Consider the following 20,482-nt stretch of genomic DNA (forward strand, 5'->3'; position numbering starts at 1 on the left):
GTGATTTTATTGTTTTCAAGAAACCAAACCTGACGAGAGCCTGACTGATAGACAGGTTCGGCTATAATGGCTGCTGATATTGGGCTTTCATACTTGTATCGATATCCAGGGAAATGTTGTTAGAGATTATGAAATCCCTACTGAAGTTTATCATGTCACAGCGCAGATGTCATCTTACACCGGGATATTTTTAAACTGACAAATATCCTGCCGAGATTACAAGTCACACCTTCTTCATTTACCTTTAAAGGGAACCGTGACAAAAAAACAATGCTGGCTAGTTATTGTGCTACTTTACGGTTCATTGTTAAATTTTAAAGTATCACACCTCAGTTGGATTTAATTGTCACAAGTGTTCGATAACATTTAAGAGATCTTTGCAAAAAAATACACGTGTGTGTGTGTGTGTGTGTGTATATGTTGGTATGTATATATGGGTGAGTTTATATATATATATATATATATATATATATATATATATATATATATATATATATATATATATACACATACATACATACATATACATGTACACACACACACACACACATATATATGTACACACAAGACTCTTGTATCAGTCCGGCTCTCAAACTGTCTTCTGGATCCTGATGTGTTAACTATTCCAGATGTTTGCACCGCAGGGATAGACATGAATAGATATTTGACGTGATCCTGTCCAATAATTCACGTTTTATGACGGCTTTATGTTTATAACAGTCATAACTGGGACTGTCATTTCGGCTGTGATGAGAGGAGGAAGTATGTACGCCACCGTCTCCATCATCAACGTGTACAAAGAAGGCAGTCTGGCTATCCAGCAGGCAGGAAAGACCATGAGCACCAAGATTGTGATCCTTTGCAAGAAGTGTCCATTTGTCAGAAGAGGTGAGTTTGCAGGTGAAATGATTTGGGATTATATTTCGAAATCATCTCACCGTAGGTGTTTTTAATTGAATTGAAAGTATTGAAATGTTGCAAATATCATGTGGTTCCTGGTTGACTGTTTTTCATGAGCTGCGGCTCTGAGTTTGCCTTCTCTGTTGTGTTGTCAGTCAGTTGAGCTTTCTGCAACCTGAGGTGAGCGGCAGAACTCAAAGTCCGAGCAGTCGATGAAGATGTTTATATATTATGCGCATATAAACATTTACTATACGGACCTGCCGCGTGGAGAGATTCTGATATTCGGCCTCCCTGAATGTCTCTGCCGTTCCGCCACTGCATTCAGGCTCTTTCTGTGTGACCCTACCAGGCTTGAACTACGTCTTCATGGGCCAGGTGGACGAGGAGGGTCGCGGGAAAATCGCCCCTCACCATTTTGTCATGGCCTTTAAGACAAAGAACCAGAAAGGACTCAACGTTCTGAAAAACAAGCGGTGCTGAGTTCCTCTCCGGGAAGATCTCCACTGGACTGGTGTGCCTGAGGCTCAGCTGGGGATGGAAACAATTAAGCCAAAAACATTCTTGACAACATAAACACAAGCCTCAAAAGCAAAACAGAGTCTGGATGCGGAGCTACCAGAACTAAACACAAAGTCTTCCTGATTCCTTATGTGCAACTCAGTTTGGGATAGAATAGATTTGCTGAGTATAAAAAAAGAAAATAGTTTTTTTCCTTCATTTAGCGATTACACGTCTTGGAATTTACAAGCAGCATTAAGTACTTACAGACCAACTGGTTAAACCTCTGCAACCGTAAATTAACTAGTTCAAGTACTCAGTCTGCCAGCTGCCACTGCTCCTGGCAGTGAATGAAATTATCAAATTAGCGAAAGTATCAATTTATTTACATGTGTTATTGCATTCTTCATTCCAAATTCTTCCGTTTTCAACCTTCCGAGAGGCTGCTAAGTGCGACAAAGATTGGATTAATGATGATTTCATGTTTATTCGCCTGGTAGAATAGAATTAAAGTGATTTGAATGAAAGTGTTAACAACCTACGGTAATGTGTCAGACTTGGAAGTTTTTCATGTGGTAAAAAGTGCAATATTTAATATATATATGATTCTTTTTTTAAATATTTTTTTGTGAAGCGAATAAAGACCTTCCTAGCTCAAATTCTTCTAAAAATCCAAAGCACCATCATTGCTATTTACTGCCTGTGTTTCTTAAAGGCAGAGGTATGAAATGAACGATATTTTCATATGAAAAAAGTCTGTGAATATTATTTATATTTTAATGTTTTCATCTGCCCAAATAAAATTTTAAAAATCCTATAACATTTTCCTTTTTCCTTTTGTGTGTCAGCTCTCAGCTGGAGAACCAATAATGTCAAGGAATATTTGTAGTTGTGGCGCAGGAGTCAAGTATGCACTGCGAAGCGTGACAATGGACCAGGTGTGTGTGATGTGACTCACGAGGACTCGACCGCTGGGTAGCTGGCTGATCATTCAGCATATTCTCACTGTCAAGGAGAGAAAAGGGCGATTAAATCTCAAAAGCAGCATCTAGTCACTCAAATCAGCACCAGTTAAAACTTTCCATAAATCTTTATTCATCTTTCAGTTGAAAACAAAGGCTTTCTTTATTTACAAAAGGGCTGAATAGTGGAATAATACACACGGGGGGTTTCCTTTGATGGATACTATATCATATAGTTTTCTAGTTAAGTTCCAGGTTTCCACGTTGCCTCTGAGGTTTTCTGCACATGCTCGGTCAAAAAGAATCCCAGAAAGAAAGGCAAAAAAAGTAGAGCACAGGTTTGTCAAAAGGGAAGGTCAAAGGGAGAGAACATCTTCATTTAGCTCCTTGGGTAGAACATGGCATATTTAGAGGTCCGGAAGCCCAGCAGGTCCCTCATCTCATTACGGAACTTTGAGAGGTCTTGGCGCAGGTCGTTCAGGTTTTCCACCGTAGCCTGGTCGGTGCTCTGCATCTTCTGCCGTGTGGAGGTTAGGTAGCGATGAACCAGACAACACATGATCTTCTGGTAGTTCTCATCACGCTTCTGCTTCAGGTTCTTCCACTCCTGGATGGAGAAAGCAAAGAACCGACTCTTATGTCATGTTGCGCAAAACATAAACCCCTTTTTGACAGTGAGGTCTTTCCAAGAGAACTAGGAAACTTTGGAGGAACTACCAATGTTCCAACTACAGGAGCTGGAAGTTTTAATTTAATTACTGTGTTCTGGTTCTTAGTCCCACAAAAGACTGACTGTCACAGTGACTTTTGACCACCAAAATCTTCAGTTCATCATCCGCTCCTTGTCGATGTTTGTGCCTGAAATTCCCTCTACGTGTACACGTGAGGTGACAATGATCTTGAAATTGAACCACCAATATATTTTGAGTACATCCTTGAATCCTGGTGGACTTCAGTGCCAAATTTGACAAACATTGAAGTGTTCCTGAGAGATCATATCTTATCTCATATATCTGTTGCTGGCCCAGAAGCATCAATAGATCTCGCATGAAGGGGGGGGGGGGTCTTCTTCCACTGAACTTTTACAACTAGGACAGTTTTCACCATATTTATACTGTAATTCAAATCCAAAAACCATCATAGATGGAGCAGGATCACCAGAAAGGGTTCGGGTTTCGGGTTTCACTTATTCTGCATTTAAAATTTGCATTATCTTCTCGGGCCTTAAGAACCTTTTCAGGCTTCAGACGGCCTCTTGTTCAAAATAAGGTAAAAGATGGAATTTAGCATTCCAAAAGGGCCCTACTGCGATTGAAAGTGCTGCTAGTAACAGTTCCACTCACCTTTAGGCTGTTCTGTCTCTTCACCTTTCCCTTAGAGGTGTGAGAACAGATCCACTTGCTCATACTGGTCAGTAAGTAGCAGACTGTCTTGGGGGAGGGGAGGATATTGAAGGGTGGCGGCAGGGTGCACTTGTCGTCGAAGTAGCTCAACCACAGCTTAGCCCGAGCAAACTTCCACTCCTTATCCTCATGATTCTGTACCAACAAAACACAAAAAAAAACCATCAGGAACATGTGGAGTTTAACTTTCACACACTGTTCTCTGTTGATCAAGGAATCTTAAGAATTCAAAACAATACAAAAAAGAAAAAAAAACAAAGACGTGTTTGAGTGGAAATCCATGCCAAGGCACAAAGCTGTTTCACTTTTCATAATCAGAATCAAATGTTTGTACAAAGGAAGCAGTGGAGGTTCCAAAGAAAAATATGGCAGTGACATCTGTGTAACATTTCACTAGGAGAGGAAAAAAAGGTCTGTGATAGGTTTTATATGCTCTGTGTAGAACAGGAAGAAGGCATCGTAACTCAAGTTGAAATCAATTCAATTATCTTTTGGAATTTTAAACTTGACTTTTGAGCCCTTCTTCCTAGAAGAATTAGAGAGTAAGAAACAATCTTAGCATTAAACAAGTTAAAGTTATGGTAACATCTTAATTTTTAAGAATTGTTGTTCCGATTCCCCATGGCAGCTTTTGAATTTGCTCTGGGCCGTACGTTCTTTACACTTACAGCAATTTGTCTGAAACTTTTATGAAGCATGGCCACCAGCAGCTTCGTTAAAACAATAACCACCACGATGTTGTAGGTGCCAATAATCATGGCCCCAGCAAAGGAACGCAGCTCTTCCGTGTAGCTGATGCGAGTGACGAAGAGTGCAACATGTGCCAGCGAGAAGATGTACCAGAAGAGGGCATAGCAGGTCCCCATAAACCTGTGAGAGGGAAGAAGCTTGTAGATGTCAGGGTGTATTTCAGCAACACACATGGCACAATATAATCCAAGAAATATACATACAAGGTTTAATAGCTCACAAAGAAATCATGAGTCAGAATAAAACTTAATTCCAAACATTCATCATCGCTGTCCAACATGAGAAACTGTTTTGCCCGTACGTGTGGAATGCATCATTGCTCTGTTGCTGGCAGAAAATCCCCTCGCAGTCCGCAGGTGGATTCTTGTCTGGGTCTTTCTGGTCTTTTCCGTAGAGCTGGGTGAGTCCAATCGTGAATGAGAATAACACGAGCAGGAACAGACCCAAGAACTTTCCGAACTCCTGCAGCATTTGACCCATGGATATCTGGCAAGAAATATTTGTCTGTTAATCATTTGCTTCTTAATCTGGTCTAATCCAGAGGACATGATTCCGCCAACATTTTTCTACAATTGTATTGAGCCCCGTTAGTGTTCACGGGGCTGAGATTCGAACACCAGACAGAAAAATTCCTCAAAAAGTTATCATCAAAGAAGTTAATAGGGTTGAATGTCATCTATCTATAGACAAATTAGTACATAGTAGTTCATCTTACTCCATATTCTGATTAATTTTTTTCCACATCCTCGCATTTTCACTTTTGCTGTTGGTCACCCACTACCAACAGCATTAATGCCAAAGCTATTACATCAAACTCTCTGAGGAAGCTGTGCTAAATCATAGCAGGGAACACCCCTGACTGGGTTATTTATGTTAGCATGTTTGCTTGCTCAGCTGCGATAAGTCCTTTTTTTTTTTTGGAGGTTGTCTGGTTGTCTTTATAGGCAAGATATAGCAACACAAACCAGGCCACTCCTCTGTTACCAGGGTCCTCAGTTCCCTAGATTTATTCCAATAGTCCCTGGGTTATTTGTTTCCCACATCTCAGTTCCCCACATGTATAATTCCTCTGTTCCCCAGTTTTATTCCTATGTTCCTAGGATCATCTGTTCCCCTGATGTATTCCTATGTTCCTAGGGTCATCTGTTCCCCTGATGTATTCCTATGTTCCTTGGGTCATCTGTTCCCCTGATGTATTCCTATGTTCCTAGGGTCATCTGTTCCCCTGATGTATTCCTATGTTCCTAGGATCATCTGTTCCCCTGATGTATTCCTATGTTCCTAGGGTCATCTGTTCCCCTGATGTATTCCTATGTTCCTTGGGTCATCTGTTCCCCTGATGTATTCCTATTTTCCTAGGGTCATCTGTTCCCCTGATGTATTCCTATGTTCCTAGGGTCATCTGTTCCCCTGATGTATTCCTATGTTCATAGGGTCATCTGTTCCCCTGATGTATTCCTATGTTCCTAGGGTCATCTGTTCCCAAGATTCATTCCTATGTTCCAAGGGTCATCAGTTCCTAAGATACATCCCTTTGTTCCCAGGGTCACCTGTTCCTCAGTTTTGTTCCCGTGCTCTCACTGTCCTCAGTTCCCCACATGGTTTTCTATGTTCACTGTCTCGTTACTCTGTTCCACAAACTGGATATGCAGCCAGGGTCCTATGTTCCCCAATCCATTCCTTTGTTGTGAGGTACGTATGTTCCCAAGGTTTATTCCCCAATTTTAACAGGGAACAATACGCGGTCCTTTTTTCACCCCTTTCACATCACGTATGACTGAGAAAAGTGGTTCTGTATGATTTATTTTCTTAGACACAGGCTGTTTTCTACACTTTCACCCATGTACATCCATAGGTTCTATTGGTTATGGCTCTGGAATGACAATTTTGAATAAGTTCCCACTCCATGTTTTTTTTTTAATGTATTTATTTACTCCTCTTTAACTTGAATCTGATGTTTGAGCTCCCGTACAACACTTTTCTTACAATTTGTCCCACTCGATTTCTTTCTACGTGTTTTAATTTAGCAGTTTTCCCCTGGGCAGGTGGGAAAAGCGACCTTGAGTGCTCTCACCCTACCCGAGGGAAGGCAGACAAACATGGGCTAAACCAGAGAGAGGGATGGAGGACAGAGAACGTGTTCTCAGAGCAATGGACAGCCAACTATTTATAGACTTGAGTGGCTCATCTGTTTACTAGGACCTAGAGATGCTCAATCAAGGCCAGAACACACTCTCCGTAGTGAAAAAACAAACACACACAGTGTCCAGTTTGATGGCTGACCACTCTGCCGGCACCTCAAGGTGAACGGTGACTGGAGTGTTTGCACAGAAACCCGGGCAGCTTGTTTGAGGAGAGGGGCTGGTCTACTAGTGTGAGTCATTCTCTTGTCATGTCTAAATCCCTCCAGTATATTCTTCCGCCACTTTTTAGACGTCTGATTTAGGAGCCAAGGGTGTTCCCTGCTTGTTCAGCCTGACAGGTTGCCCAATATTAGCGACTGGACAAACAGAGCAGGAATGCAGCAGGTCAGGCGGCGTAACCTCAACTGGTGGGAGGGTCGGTGAGTCAAGGTGTGTGTCAGTGGATGTCCATGGTATTTCCAGTGACGTCTTTAACAGAATTTCAACAGTTCATATATATATATATCTAAAAACGTGTGTTGTGTTGTGTGTTGTTTCAAATGTGTATGTATATATATATATATATATATATGAAACAAATATTTTGTTTTTGCAAAGCAAAGAGCATTTTAGTTTGTACTGATTTAGTAATAACTTGTATGTCTGCATATTAAGGAAGAAAATGAAGAATATTTAATTTTTGCATTTCTGATTTTTGATTTTCTTTCATCTTTATTTCGTGTCATGAGTATTTTGTATCGTGAGTCCTGTTTCGTATCGTTTCGTGAGTTGACTATTTCGTTGCACCCCTACTGCTCATGGATCTCCAAATAAATCAGAACCCTCAGACCTTGGTGATGGTTCACAATGAAGACTGTAGGTTTTGGTTAGGTTAGGTTCAATTAATCCATCCTTCAAATTTTACTGATCTTAGCCAAGAATCACAAATCAGAGTTTGGCTTAAGGGACGTTACAATCTGTACTGTACACAACACAAAATTATCAGTGTCTTTAGGGGCAAAACTTTAGGTTAGGTTAGGTTAGAGGTTAGATTAGGTTAGGTTTTAGTGTAGTTTAGTTTAGGTTTATAGGTTAGATTAGGTTAGTTTAGTTTAAATTAAATTACAGGTTAGTTTAGGTTATAGCTTAGATTAGGTATGGTTGTAGTTTATTTTAGATTAGATTACAGGTTAGTTTAGGTTATAGATTAGATCGTTAGGTTTTTGTTCAGTTTAGCGCACATTTCCAAGAGTTTCCTTGACAATATAAATATTAGAATATTGCTAACTTAATCTTTTAAATAACATGAATGGATAAGAAACGTAAAATAACCATTTTTTGTGAACAGTTTTATTCTGAAACTAGTCAGTGACGTGAAGTTTAATCAAGCCAGGTATCTTGGATATCTGCCACCACGTGAAAAACAGGTAAATCCAGCATAGAAATTAGACAAATATCTGACTGGAGTATATTTGATTGAATCAAATTTAAAGTGTGAGTATGCAACAGCACATACCAACAAGACACTCATACAAGAAAACTAGATGAATACTTTAAATCAACACCAATAGGTTTAAGTCTGAGCTGTGAATGAGCTGACTGAGTGCCCATCTGTGATACTGGACGGACACACACACTTCCAGTCACTCTTTCCAACCTCAGTAGGGGGCACTAGCCGCACCAAGAGTGAGCTGGCTTCTTTCGGAGGGATAGATTCAAACCAACATTCATTACTGCAACCCACACAGCACTGAGTCACAGAGTGCGTTGAGTGGGAGCTTGTCCGAGCGCACGTGAATTTTGAGCTCGCGTATCGCAGCAGTGTGGAAACGTGTGGGTGTGTGGCCGTGAGTGGGGGGTGTGTGTAAAGAACACACAGCCACATCTATTTCCAAAGTTAATCATTTTTCCGTCCTGCCAAGCCAGACAGTGATGTCACACAGGGCGAGTGAGTGAGCTCGAGTGATGGAAGAGAGGAAAAAATGAGAGACGGAGGAGAAAAGTTCTAATTAACAATCTGCAGGGTAGTCTTGGTGTTTTATACGTCAACCACAAACAGCTCCCATCATCATGACAGGAAGGCGTCCCTACGAGGAGGCTGACGTGACTGTGCACCTGAAGAGCTCTTTACGTGACAAAAGCCATCATCCATGGAGGCTGAAAACTCCCGACACAAAGTCAGACAGTTGTTTGCTTTACAGTCCCTCTCTGCCAACTCGCCGGATGATGCACATCATCATCATCATAAAAAGGGACACCTACGGCACTGGGATTCTTGAGGAGCCTGAGAAGGAAATATGCATACCAGATGTTTGGCTTGTCTGAAGTGGCGGTGGAAAGATGATGACATAATACAAAACATGTACACACTTTTTTTTTCTTTGTGAATACCTGAAGTTTTTCACCTGAAATTTTTTTCCTATGAAGCTCTCTGTGCTCTAAGAACAGCAGTGAATGTTAAAAGATGGCAAATATTTTCCCTCCGCTAGAAATAGAAACCGTGCCCATGAAGTATGGTAGCCACTTATATAAAAAATAAATAAATAAATAAACTGGCAAAAAAATACATGTCGAGTGATTACGGATGAGCTCAAATTAGATGTGGAAAAACTGATGTACAGATGTGCCACCTTCCTCACGGTTAATATAAAAACGGCGTGGTCCTGAAGGAGAGACGGCTGCAGCTGCTTGAGGACTGTTGCTACAGTTATTATTTTAACAACTGTGTTAAAATCTAGTTCTGCTGCCTCGCACTCCGAAACCCAATCGGTCGAGGCAGATGGCCGCCCATCTATAGCTGCACTAATGGGTTTTTGGTCAAGCAGAGAATACTACTACTCCTGCTGCTACTAATACTACTACTACTACTAATAATAATTTTGTTGTCAATTGCTGTTTGATGAATTATTTCATCATTAAAACACTCCAAGAAGTGCCTTTTTCGTTTTTGCCAAATTGAATTTCTCATAATCTTTTTTATGAGTTCCTGTATTGTGTTTTCAGAGGCAGACATAACCTAAGTCAGGGGTTCCCTGCACCTCCTTCTATATCCCCACCAGGTTAACGCACCCCCCCCCCCAAAAAAAAACCCCGCAACAATGCTGCATACAGTGTGTAGAAGATAACGTCTTCACGTCATCTTAAGATGAGATGAATTTTGAATAACCTGCATTTATTTATCAATTAATATGTCAGTTTTGATTTAAAATTTTACAAAGGAAATGTTTATTTACAAGTCTTTATTGTGTGGGGAAATCCCACGTAAAAAACACCCCAAACCGCCATCACAGTTTTTGTCTCGCGCACCCACTAGTGGCAGCTGCTGCCAACCACACTTTGGGAATCCTGACTTGAGTTAACGCTCAACATTGTTACGGACTCTTAGTTGTGGACTCAGTTTGGATATTATTGTACTCTTGAGTTGTGCTTTTACATTTGTTTTGTGTTTCTGGCTAGTTTCTCTTTTATTTTTCAATCTCCTCCCTCTTGTGTCTGGTTTGCTCACTACCTGTCTGTTTCCTAGCGTTTTTTTTTTTTGGGGTCTCACCTGTGTCTGGTCCATTAATCAGCCCTCGTCAGTCTCAGCCCTGTTCCCAGCTCCTCCCCTGCCCTCGTCTTCTCCCACCTGTTTCTTGTTGCATCCCGAGCAGAGTTTGTTTTCAAGTTGAGTTTCACGTCTGCTGTGTTACGCAGACAGTACGTGCTCCAGCCTGTTGCCTCCAGAGTTTTTATAGTTAATCTGTTTAGTTCTCCAGTCTAGCGTGTGTTTCTTTTGTAAAATAAATCCTAGAATTCCTCGTCTCATCCAGCCTCCTTGCCTCTGCGTTTGAGTCCACCAACATTCTCATAACCTTTTTAATGAATTGTTTTTGTGAGGTTGTGGGTTAATTAAAAACTAGAACATAGGTTTACAAGGATTCGTTAAAAATATATTACATACCTTTAAACTGATGATACATTTTAAACAAGCTGCTCTTGATGTGTTGCACTCCCCACCTCGTTGAGTTTCAGAGGCAGGGCCACAACCCACCCACAACTGTTCCATCTTGTGAATTAACACCTAACCTTCTCTAATCGTGCTCAGGCCTTTCTTTGACTCGTTCAAACACACACATCCTAATGACGTCAAGCTTATAGTAATTAATCAACTGGTCGATTATCCTTTGAAATTATTCTAAAGGTCTAGAAATGACCCAAAAAAATAAATAAATAAAATGTGAGTTGCAATTTGTCTAAACTGAAGAAAAACAAAGTCAAGAAAGTTTTCCAAACCTCAACTACGACTATCTAGACGGTGTGTAACGTGAACATCCAATTTATCTCAAGGAAATTTGGTGTTCAGACCTGATTAATCAATCCCGTGTGTGCAGACAAAGTCCACCTCCTCTAAACCAAATTTAGAATGAGAAATTACCATTGTTTAACGCTGTAAAAATGTCGGTGATTAAAAGCGTCATCGCGGCGCAGCTGTCCATATGGCGACTACGCTTAACGATGTTTATTATGAGCGTATTATGTTACTGCAGAACACTTCCATCTACCGCCTCAGCTCACGGTGCTTCAATGTAATGCTTGTGCTTGTGGCTATGATGCTGCATGGCACAGCTGGTGTGATGTTTTCGTGTTTGTCCTTAAACGTTCACACTTCGCTGAGAGAGGAAGACAGTGGGTGGTGGATGTGGAACGGTATGAAAAAAAAAAAAGTTACATAAGAATATTTCTCTCAAGTCCACAGATACAGCTCAAACTCCCACAGTTAATAAGTTTGGCTCCCATGCAACAAAAACTTTGATCTCAGAGCTACAAAATATATCCATCTCCATTGCTCTCCTACCTGTAGTGGTCCCAGTATGGAGCTGGTGGTGTACATGAAGAAGAGTCGCAAATAGCTGAGAACGTTGGCAAAAGCAAACAAGCCCTCGGCCACCAGGATGGGGTGGAAGGCATCCCAGTCCTTCCTCTCTGTTTCAACATTCTTGAACTGCAAAACAGACAAACGCTTACTTGCTTTACGCTTTTGTCCTTTTCTACAAGTACATGGGCTCTATTTTTAAAGCCATATTATACCCATAAAAAGTATTTTGCCTTCCCAGTACTCACCTAAAGACTTTAAAAAGATCTTTTTTCCCCTTCTGTATTACATTTTGTGACGGAAAAGAGAAAAAGCTTTATATTTAGCTTGAAGCTAATGGTAACTGTTGGCTAACAACAGCTATAGTAACAGAGAAACAACAAAAGGTCCTTAAAAGTATCCACTAATAAAACTCTCAAGAGCATCATCAGTGTTATCCAGCTGTATGCTCAGTAATCCACAAACATTTGAGATTAAAAAACTGCTTTTGGTTTGATGCTAACTCATATTAGCCCCGAGAGCAACCAGCTGGAAGCTGAACAAACTCGCTTGCGCTGTCTGCGTTTTTTTGACTGACAATCCTTTAGATACAAGTTTTATAGTTTGTCTTTGACTCAAATGAAAGTGTTTGTTTACTTATTGTTCTACATTTATTGGGTTGATGTTGTTGTTGTTTTTTTTGTGTACCTTAGCTGTTGTTAGCTATCAGTCAACATTAGCTTCAAGCTAACTATGGCTTTTTTGCGTTCTGGAGTCTCAGTGACGCCAAACAGGAGGGAAAAAAATGTCTTGTTTGCTCTAGACATTTATGAGCATTAGTAGTCAAAATACAATTTTTAGATGGAGTATCACTTCAAACCTTTTTAATATTTATTGCATATTTCTTTGGTGCTGTTAGCCTTCAATTTAACAAAGTAAGAGTTATTAAGTAAATTCCAATCATGCCGCTGGTGACTCCAATCTACAGTGAGGGAACACAGTGGTTACCTTGCTATGAGCGACTATCTTAAGAGCAAAGGTGGCAAGATAAAGGGAATTCATCACAAAGCTCAGCTGGTTCCTGGACTCTTCCAGAAAGTCTTCCAGCCCCTCATACCAGAGGCGCTTCACGTCCGACCACACCATCCCTGCAGGAGAGGGGGAATCACTACGTGCATATATACACACATCACCTTAGGGGAAAAAAAGTGTTTTAAAACCACTTCCAGATTCAGTCATAATTTATCTCAAGAAGGGATTCCAGGGAAACTTAGGGAGGTGTGTGGTGTTGAATAACGCCCAGTTTCTGCGGAATTATTTCAAAATTTCTAAAGGGTACAATAGCAGTTATGTAATTTGGTCCCTTTTTTTTTTTTTTTTTTACGTCAAGTCACTGTGACTCAGAGTAATGTCAGATTGAACCTGAAGGTTTCCATGGTTACAGCAGTGCCTTTGAGTTGAAGAACTAATATTCACTTTGTTTTGTCTGGTTCGTGGGAGTGTGGTTTTTTTTATAATGGAAAGATCACATTTAAGTGCAAATACAGAAATCAAAGTGCACACAACCACAGACAGCCAGCAGTTCATTGAGACACACACACACACACACACACACACACACACACACACACATGCATACATGTTACTCCGCACACGCAGACACACTCTCAGCATCTGATTTCCCCATTAATGTGAAGAGCTGGCTCAAGGGAGAAGAACGATGGAGAGAGCAGGGGAAAGATGAGTGTGAGGGAGGAGAGCGGGAGACAGAGGGAAAAATAGAAGGCATAAGAAATGAAATGTTTGACTTGTGAGATCCATCTGTGGACATATCGCACATGTGTGAACTTAAATAGCTCCAGTTGGTTGTAAGAACTGATGCTGCAGAAATCCCAGAGGATGAAATCTGCACCACATCTTGCAGTCAATCTAGATTGCAATGAGGCGTCCTGATGGAAACAGACTGATATCCTAAGGAATATTTAGCCCTCTGGTGGGCTAAATTGGCCCATTACGCTTGCGTCTGATGCTCGTTTCTCCACAGCAAATCACACTGCAACTATATTGGCAATACTAATAGGAGTCAATTTCCTCTACATAGTTTTATATCCTGTCAGATGCAGTTACAGCGTGTTATTTCATCAAACTGCCGATGAAAGCAATGAAATCTGGACTGATGAGAGAGCTGTGTGTGTGTGTGTGTGTGTGTGTGTGTGCGTGTGTGTGTGTGTGTGTGCGTGTGCGTGTGCATGTGTGTATGAGTGTGTAGAGGAAGCACAGGATGTTGCAACCAAGAGATGGAAATCTGTGCTGAGAAGACAAAGCCATTACAGCCATGGAATAATCATGCTAATGGTTTCTTGGCAGAGAGGGTTTTTTTCTCTCTCCCTCACACAGAAACATTCTCAGTCAATACCGAGCCTCGTCTGACAATATACAGTCTCAGGCCGGAGTCAGTGTCTTTTTCTTCATCATCATGGTTTTCTTTTTTTAAATATCTACACATGAGGTCATTCTTTCATTTGTCTGACAGCAGGATTATGCAAAAATACGAGGCTGGAATGGGCAAAGAAGAAACCCTTCAATTTTAGGGCAGAAAGGACACAGCATGTTTTGTTTTTGTTTTTTTCAATACCTTGATGTACTTCTAGTGTATCAACCAGATCCTTCTCAAAATTCAAATTTATCCAAAAACGCACCAGCAAATTTTTTTCCCCCCACGGTTTCTCCGTGGCTATACGGCCAATTTTGATAATTCAACATAGAACAGGAAACTGTTGTGACTGAACCCCCATTTGTATCTTTTTCCAACTTTCAAACACATTTGATGGGAGTCCCTGCCTGAAGACACCGACCAGCTGAATGTAAGTCATCGTGCCACCTGGTGGTTACAGGAAATAAGTCTGATGTAACAAACGTTTGTTTAACATCAAAATCACACTGGGATGTTTTCATGTGACATACGGCGATATTTTGTAGAGTAAGTGTGTGTTCTCTAGCACCAACTAGTGGACACAGGATGTGATGTTTTCACCACAATGAATGAAATTGATCAGGTTTCCCCATCCTCTCCCTCAGCAGAACAACCAAACACACTGACGAGCACGGGAATGTGAAGGCCAGTGGAGTAGTCAAGCTTTATGTGACTCAAAAACTGTGCATTGTAGTTTCATCTTAGTCCAGGAAGACAAAAAGAAAGGACTAAAGTCAAGCCTTGGTCGATGAAATAGCTCATTAATTTCTTTGCCGATAGCCTTAAGGTGTTTTCACAACTTTCGCTGGTTTTCTCTGGTCCAGATCAGATGATGAATAGTTGGGCTCCGTGCCACCTCTTCAAGGAGGTTTTGGTCTGGTTGTTTTGATCTGAGTTCAAATGCTGGATTTGTACACGCCCTAAAGAACCACACCAGGAGATTAACCGGACCAGAGTTCGATTCAAACAAACTAAACGAGGTCAGTGTGACAACGCCCTTCATGTGTCTCTTCTGTATTTTTGGGGGAGAGCTTGCTTGAATTCGTTTCAGTCTTCTGATTAAAAGTCATAAAAATTTGTCACATTTGACTCATTTTATCACTGTTAACTCCAAGTCATGTTTTAATTATCAAAATCAAATGTCAGTCAATTTGATTCCTGTTAATTGGAGCCTACTTTTAAGTGACTGAATAAGAAAATGTGTGAGTGTGTCAGTGTGTGCGTCACGTAAGGAGACCCGAGAAGCTGCAGTTTCTTTCTACAGCTCTCAGGTGGAAGCAGACCTGCCAGATTTAATCTAGTCTAAGCAGACTGCCTGTCATTTAGCAAAGAAACAGCTGTTTGTCATATTCTGCCTGATGGGATTGTGGATACAAGATACTGGACTTCAACCAGGCCCCCATTCCACAAAAGTCTCATTTACACTCCACTGTGTAATGTTGTGCTATTAAATTATGGGTCATGATTAAATTGTTTTCCTATATTAGCTTTCATAGAAGATTGTCAGTTATACAGTTACAGCGTCACTACAGACTGCCACACATACAAACATGTTATTCTGAGCGTGAAAGCGGAGCCGAGCTGACCTATGATCCAGAGGATGAGCAGGTAATCGATCATCTCCAGAGCAGGGCCCATGGTGTTTTTCTTGCCTTCGTTGTAGACCAGAGAGTAGAGATTCAGCAGGAGCAGGAAGGTGAAGTAAGAGGCGCTGTGGATGATGAACTTGACAAAGGGCGTGTGGATGATCTGGCCAACGCGGGAACGCGGTACCAGCAGATAGCAGACGGAAAGCAGAGGCCAGAGCATTGCGACGCTCAGCACCGTAGCCATCTTGAGGCAGGTGTGTTTACGCCGGTAGCTGGCTGTCTCGCCAAACCAGACGGTGTTGAGGAACTGTTGACAGTTGGATTGAGCCACAAACTGAAAAGGAAAAAAGGAAGACTATCACCAGGGAGGGATTCTGACATAAATAATGGGTTGAATTACCAACTCAAATAACCCTTCATGAGCTCATAGAATAGTTTTAAACTGAGGAGATTTTGCTGGTTGCAGACTTTTCATTCCTTGAACATAGTACCCTCTCTGGGACGGCCGGCAGACACTGCTCTGCAGCATTACCTCTGCAGGAGACGGGACTTTTTTGTTGGTGTTTATCTCTTTTTAAGTGGGGTGATGCAAAAACAAACTGGCAGAATTTCACCAAACTTGGTGGAGAGTTGTAGTCCTGGTCAAGGAAGAACGAAGAAAATTTTAGTTCAAATCCATTTTAGCATAGCAAAAAACTGCTTTTTTTTTCCATATTACATTTGGTTGAGAATTCGCTTTGGCAGAGGACTGCCCTCTAGCGCTGCACTACGTTGTGACATTAGTTTTGAAAGGTGTTAGGAAAATTGACAAGGTAGACAAAATAGAGAATGTGTGTATTAATCTTGTATTTTATTGCATATTGTGCATGTGGTCTGCAAAAAACTGTTTTAAAGCCATTATTTTAGCCACAAAAATGATTTTAATGTTACGTAAATACGACATCACTGCAGGTGCATCACTGGCCTATTTAGAAACTGGGATTGTTCCAGGATCAACTGGAGAAGCTTCTAGTAAGAACCACTTCACTGCGTATGATACATGAGTCAACCTTTGCACACTGAACCAGATGTAATTTACTAGCTGTAAATTGCCCGGTAGCTTCAAAAATTCAATTCTAGCTCATCTTTGACTGCTGTTGCCTGGAGGAAGTATGCATCCTGGCTAACTCATATTTTCTGACTGCTGACGCTGGTCTTGTCAGTCATAAAGTGCAGAAAATGAGAAATAAGACTTTGTGGCCAACGTGTAATTTGAAAACTAAAACAAAAGCTGCAGACTGCTTTCTGACCTCTTTTTGGTTGTACTTGATGGCGAGTTTAAGCCGGCTGAGGTTCATGCGCTCCTCCAGTAAACCTCTCTTGTCGACAGGATCTTCGCTGGACGTGTGGTTGAGAATAACTTCGAGCTCCCGAGAGTTTCGGGCCTGAGCCAGCAGGTCTTTGGCGAACATCTTACACTGCTTAGCCAACTCCTCATAGTCGTTCCTGGAGTGCGAAAAATTAGATGCAGACCACATGAAAGCTGACTGTCAAACAATTAAAAGGAAGGTGTTTTACAATAAAACCATACGCGTGAAAGTGCACGAGTTTATGTGCATGTGACATTGTGCTTTAGCAGGCCATCTCCGTACCTGAACTCCACCTCAACCAGACTGAGCTCCTTGAGGTCTGCACTCAGCTCGAAGGCTCTGAGGATGGGGTCTTCCTCCGTCAGCATGATCAGAGAGGGGCTGGCCAGGCAGCGGTAGATATCCAGGCGGAACCTGGAACCGTGGGGGGGGGGGGTCATGATAGTGATGGCACAAAAACAAAAGGGAAGATGAAAGTGAGGAGGAAGGATGAATCAGATGATTAAAACAAGGGAAGCGGAGAAACGAACACAAAGCCTGCTGTTTCTTTTAAGAATAATTTAAAAAAAAGCAACGTTCGCTTTGAAAGGAAACCATATAAAGTTTTAATAATCACAATAAAAAGTAGACAAAATGAACTAAGTGGAGTAATAAAAGATCCAGAAAAAAACAATAAACATTTCGGAGGTAAACAAAACGATTCAATTACAAACTTGGACATATATACGCATGCACATGTATACATGTTTAACCCTTTAAGACCCAAAGCAACGTTCAGTTCTTGTCACTTTAAAACCAGATGTGACATCCATTTAAGTTGTTACTAACTGATTTTTTTTTTTAATGTAATACGTATAAGGGCAAAGACAAGTCACTTCACATAGAAGTTAAACGCCCAAGCTTTTTTGTTTTGTTTTTTTAGTTCATGTTTCTTCAGCCTACAAATGCGCCATCAAGATTTTCAGAACTTTTAGGAGATTTAAGAAAATCCAACGTTTTTTTTTTTCTGCATCTCAAGGTTTAAGTCCCTTCAATTAGAGATCAGAGTTTTAAAAACGAATCTTTAAACCACTGATTACATCTTAGAAATAAACCGTCGAGGCAAGCCGTCTACAGTCGGAGTCCTGCGTGGGATCAGGAGTACACACTTGCAGTACTGTAAATACCTGGAGAAGAGCATTCCTAAAAAGTGGATGTATGTGATGATAAATCATTTCTGTCCAGGTGCTCCAGGTGCCATTTTTAACCTGATGCTATCATCAAAACAACACTTGAGCTGACATCGCCAGCTGATTCATAGCTGTTTTGAAACTTCAACATACCAGAGCAGAGACCCACACCTTCCTCACCTCAAGTAGAAATAACAAAGTGATGAAGCCCATCCAGAGTTAATTCGGCGGCTCTGGTTTAGATTAATGGGAGCTTGCTGCAGCCAAGATTTTTCTATTACTACATATTCTGAAGTCTTGTTCTCAGAGTGTACCTTGAGTGCCGTAAACTGTCTTTCTTGTTCTTGGCGTTGCAGAGCGTGCACTCACAGCCGACGGCGTGCGGACGGGGCAGCGAGATGTCCTGTTTCAGCAGCATAGTCAGGATCTCGTAGTTGTTCCTGTGGGCTGCGAGAATGACCGGAGCCACGTCCATGGTGGTGGAGTACTCCGGGTTCTGGATTCTCTGCATCAGTTTCTGGAAATGACAAGTAAGATTATGCTACAGTCGATGAGCGAGTGGGTTTTTTTTCTTAGAAGAGCCATTTTTTTAGAGGAAACTAACAGCTATGGAAGGCTTGGAGGATCGTCTGGGCCTGTGGTTGAGGAGGATGTCCACCGCTCCCACCACCTCCGAGTCTATGGCCACCAGCAAGGCATCGGTCGCCTAAACACACGCAAATAATTTAGACTTAAAACAAAAACTAGTGCAGATTTCCGTACATATTGTTTTGTCCCGAGTGTGTGTTCGCGCTACCTGGCACCCATGCTCCAGGAGTAGCTGCAGGATGTCTAGATTCTCGTTCTCGATGGCGATGGTGACGGCATCACGGCCCAAAACGTCGACAGAGTTGATGTTGAGCTCGCCGTGTCGGTTCTCCTCCAGCAGTTTCTTCACCATGTAGTAGTCACCTGATACACATTTACAAAGAAAAAAAGTCTGTAAAAGAAGTACACGGATCCGCACCTTGGTTCTGATGTCTGAAATTGGCAACTGATTTCCATATCCCAAATCCCAGATCCTTTCTCTGCGCCAAACGTCATAAAAAGTAACCCTTCCAGATGAAAGTCTTTTAATCTTTAAATTTTCTGTGCGAAATGCATCTAAATCAACCATCCAAACTTCTGGAACAACAGATAGAAATCGCCCGTCGTGCCAAAAAGGCAAATATCAGCTGATACCCACGATGTAGTGCATTCCTTGTATTATCTAACACAGAGTCCTGAGGCTCCTACAGAACTGGCTCCGCTCCAGCGCTCCTCTTAACTTTGAACAATAACATCTCCCTCCAAGGACAAGACCTGCTTCAGAGCCATGTTCAGAGAGACTTTATATGGTCACAGCAGCACTTACAAGCCTATACAGCGACTACGTCTGTCCATACGACCTTTTATTTCACTTATTTATCAATGAAACATTCTCCTCCCAATGTCCAGTATTTATTTGAGGTGTTGAAAGAAGGCATCTAGTGTATCTGGGGGGGGGGGGGGGGGGGTATCCACAGATGGCAGCAGCATGCAAGCAGATGTTGGAAGCATTGACTGGAAAAAAAAAAATGCTCCCGCTGCTGTCACCTGAGACATAACGCGCTCCTTCCTACGTCCCTTTAAAGCTAATAATGCTGAGATGGATTAATTTTAAAGAAAAAAAAGCCAACCTTTCTCGCAAGCCAGCAGGAAGAGCTTCTCATCCAGCGTTGTTTCCTCCTTCACCTCTCTCACGTCTTTCAGGGCCAGAAATTTATCCGGAGAGGAGGCGTCGGTGCCCTGGTACAGAGCTGCCATTACGACGGAGAGCGAGTACGGCCAAACACTGACGTGCATCCCACTAGAAACCCGAGACCATTACACCAGAAAGTCCGTCATATAGGATGGCATCGCTGGAATCTGTCTTTATCCGTCGCAGCGCAGATGAGGCGTCGTCAGGACACTGATTTTTATTCAGCGCATGTTATCTGCGCGACCTTTTAGGTGCAAGAAACAGCACATTCTTTGGTTCTTATCTCTCCTTTAAACAGGCGAGCGGAGGTAAATCCGACAAAAAGAAGCGGTCACGATGTTTACATCTCCTCGCGTCGGCTGCCGAGGAGCCTTGAGGATCTTTTCTGGTCCTGATGCTGCTGCTGCTGACGATCGAAGCTCCTACTGCGCATGTCTCCTCCTCCACCTGCCCGATCATTCCGCAGGCGCAAAGCCTGTCATCATTACGTAACAGCGCCGTTCTGTGCAGCTTTGTACTGAAGATTGGCGGAGATGTGTTCGGTCTTGATCCTGCAAACTGAGAAAAAGAAAAGAAAAGTGTGTTTACCGTCATGCTAATAAAGAAGCGTTCAGTAGACACGAAAATATCAAGATATTAATGAACGTTGCAGAATTATTAAATATATTCTACA

At 41.7% G+C, this 20,482-nt stretch overlaps 2 protein-coding genes across 2 annotated transcripts in view; one reads left to right on the forward strand and one right to left on the reverse strand.

The window, feature by feature from the left end:
- pcolce2b (procollagen C-endopeptidase enhancer 2b) overlaps window positions 1-2,211 on the forward strand; it is a 10,785-nt gene extending 8,574 nt beyond the window's left edge. The window contains exons 9-10 of the mRNA XM_086192089.1: window positions 721-888; window positions 1,253-2,211. Coding sequence (XP_086048215.1) covers window positions 721-888; window positions 1,253-1,383 — 299 coding nt within the window. The 3' untranslated portion in view covers window positions 1,384-2,211. The remainder of the gene's footprint in view (window positions 1-720; window positions 889-1,252) is intronic.
- Window positions 2,212-2,484: 273 nt separating this feature from the next.
- On the reverse strand, window positions 2,485-20,277 carry trpc1 (transient receptor potential cation channel, subfamily C, member 1). The gene is made up of 13 exons (XM_086191025.1): window positions 19,748-20,277; window positions 18,847-19,001; window positions 18,655-18,756; window positions 18,365-18,567; window positions 17,164-17,295; window positions 16,822-17,017; window positions 15,530-15,866; window positions 12,479-12,618; window positions 11,474-11,620; window positions 4,818-5,002; window positions 4,435-4,636; window positions 3,707-3,901; window positions 2,485-2,970 (listed from the first exon to the last, which is right to left on the reverse strand). Exons 1-13 carry the CDS (start codon window positions 19,911-19,913, stop codon window positions 2,743-2,745), a joined length of 2,388 nt encoding a protein of 795 aa, XP_086047151.1. The 5' UTR covers window positions 19,914-20,277; the 3' UTR covers window positions 2,485-2,742.
- Between the last annotated feature and the right edge of the window lie 205 nt (window positions 20,278-20,482).

The sequence above is a fragment of the Aulostomus chinensis genome, chromosome 21, assembly GCF_037954235.1.
Source record: "Aulostomus chinensis isolate RoL2024-O1b breed Wild chromosome 21, RoL_Achi_v1.0, whole genome shotgun sequence".
NCBI lineage: Eukaryota > Metazoa > Chordata > Actinopteri > Syngnathiformes > Aulostomidae > Aulostomus > Aulostomus chinensis.

What these genes read in the sequence shown, in the direction of transcription:
- trpc1 (XM_086191025.1), bottom strand. Translation starts at nt 19,913, where the DNA reads ATGCACGTCAGTGTTTGGCCGTACTCGCTCTCCGTCGTAATGGCAGCT. An exon ending in CCTGCTGGCTTGCGAGAAAG is followed by an intron (nt 19,002 to 19,747) that starts GTTGGCTTTTTT and finishes AATGTGTATCAG; the next exon opens with GTGACTACTACATGGTGAAG. An exon ending in CTGGTTGAGGTGGAGTTCAG is followed by an intron (nt 17,018 to 17,163) that starts GTACGGAGATGG and finishes TTCGCACTCCAG; the next exon opens with GAACGACTATGAGGAGTTGG.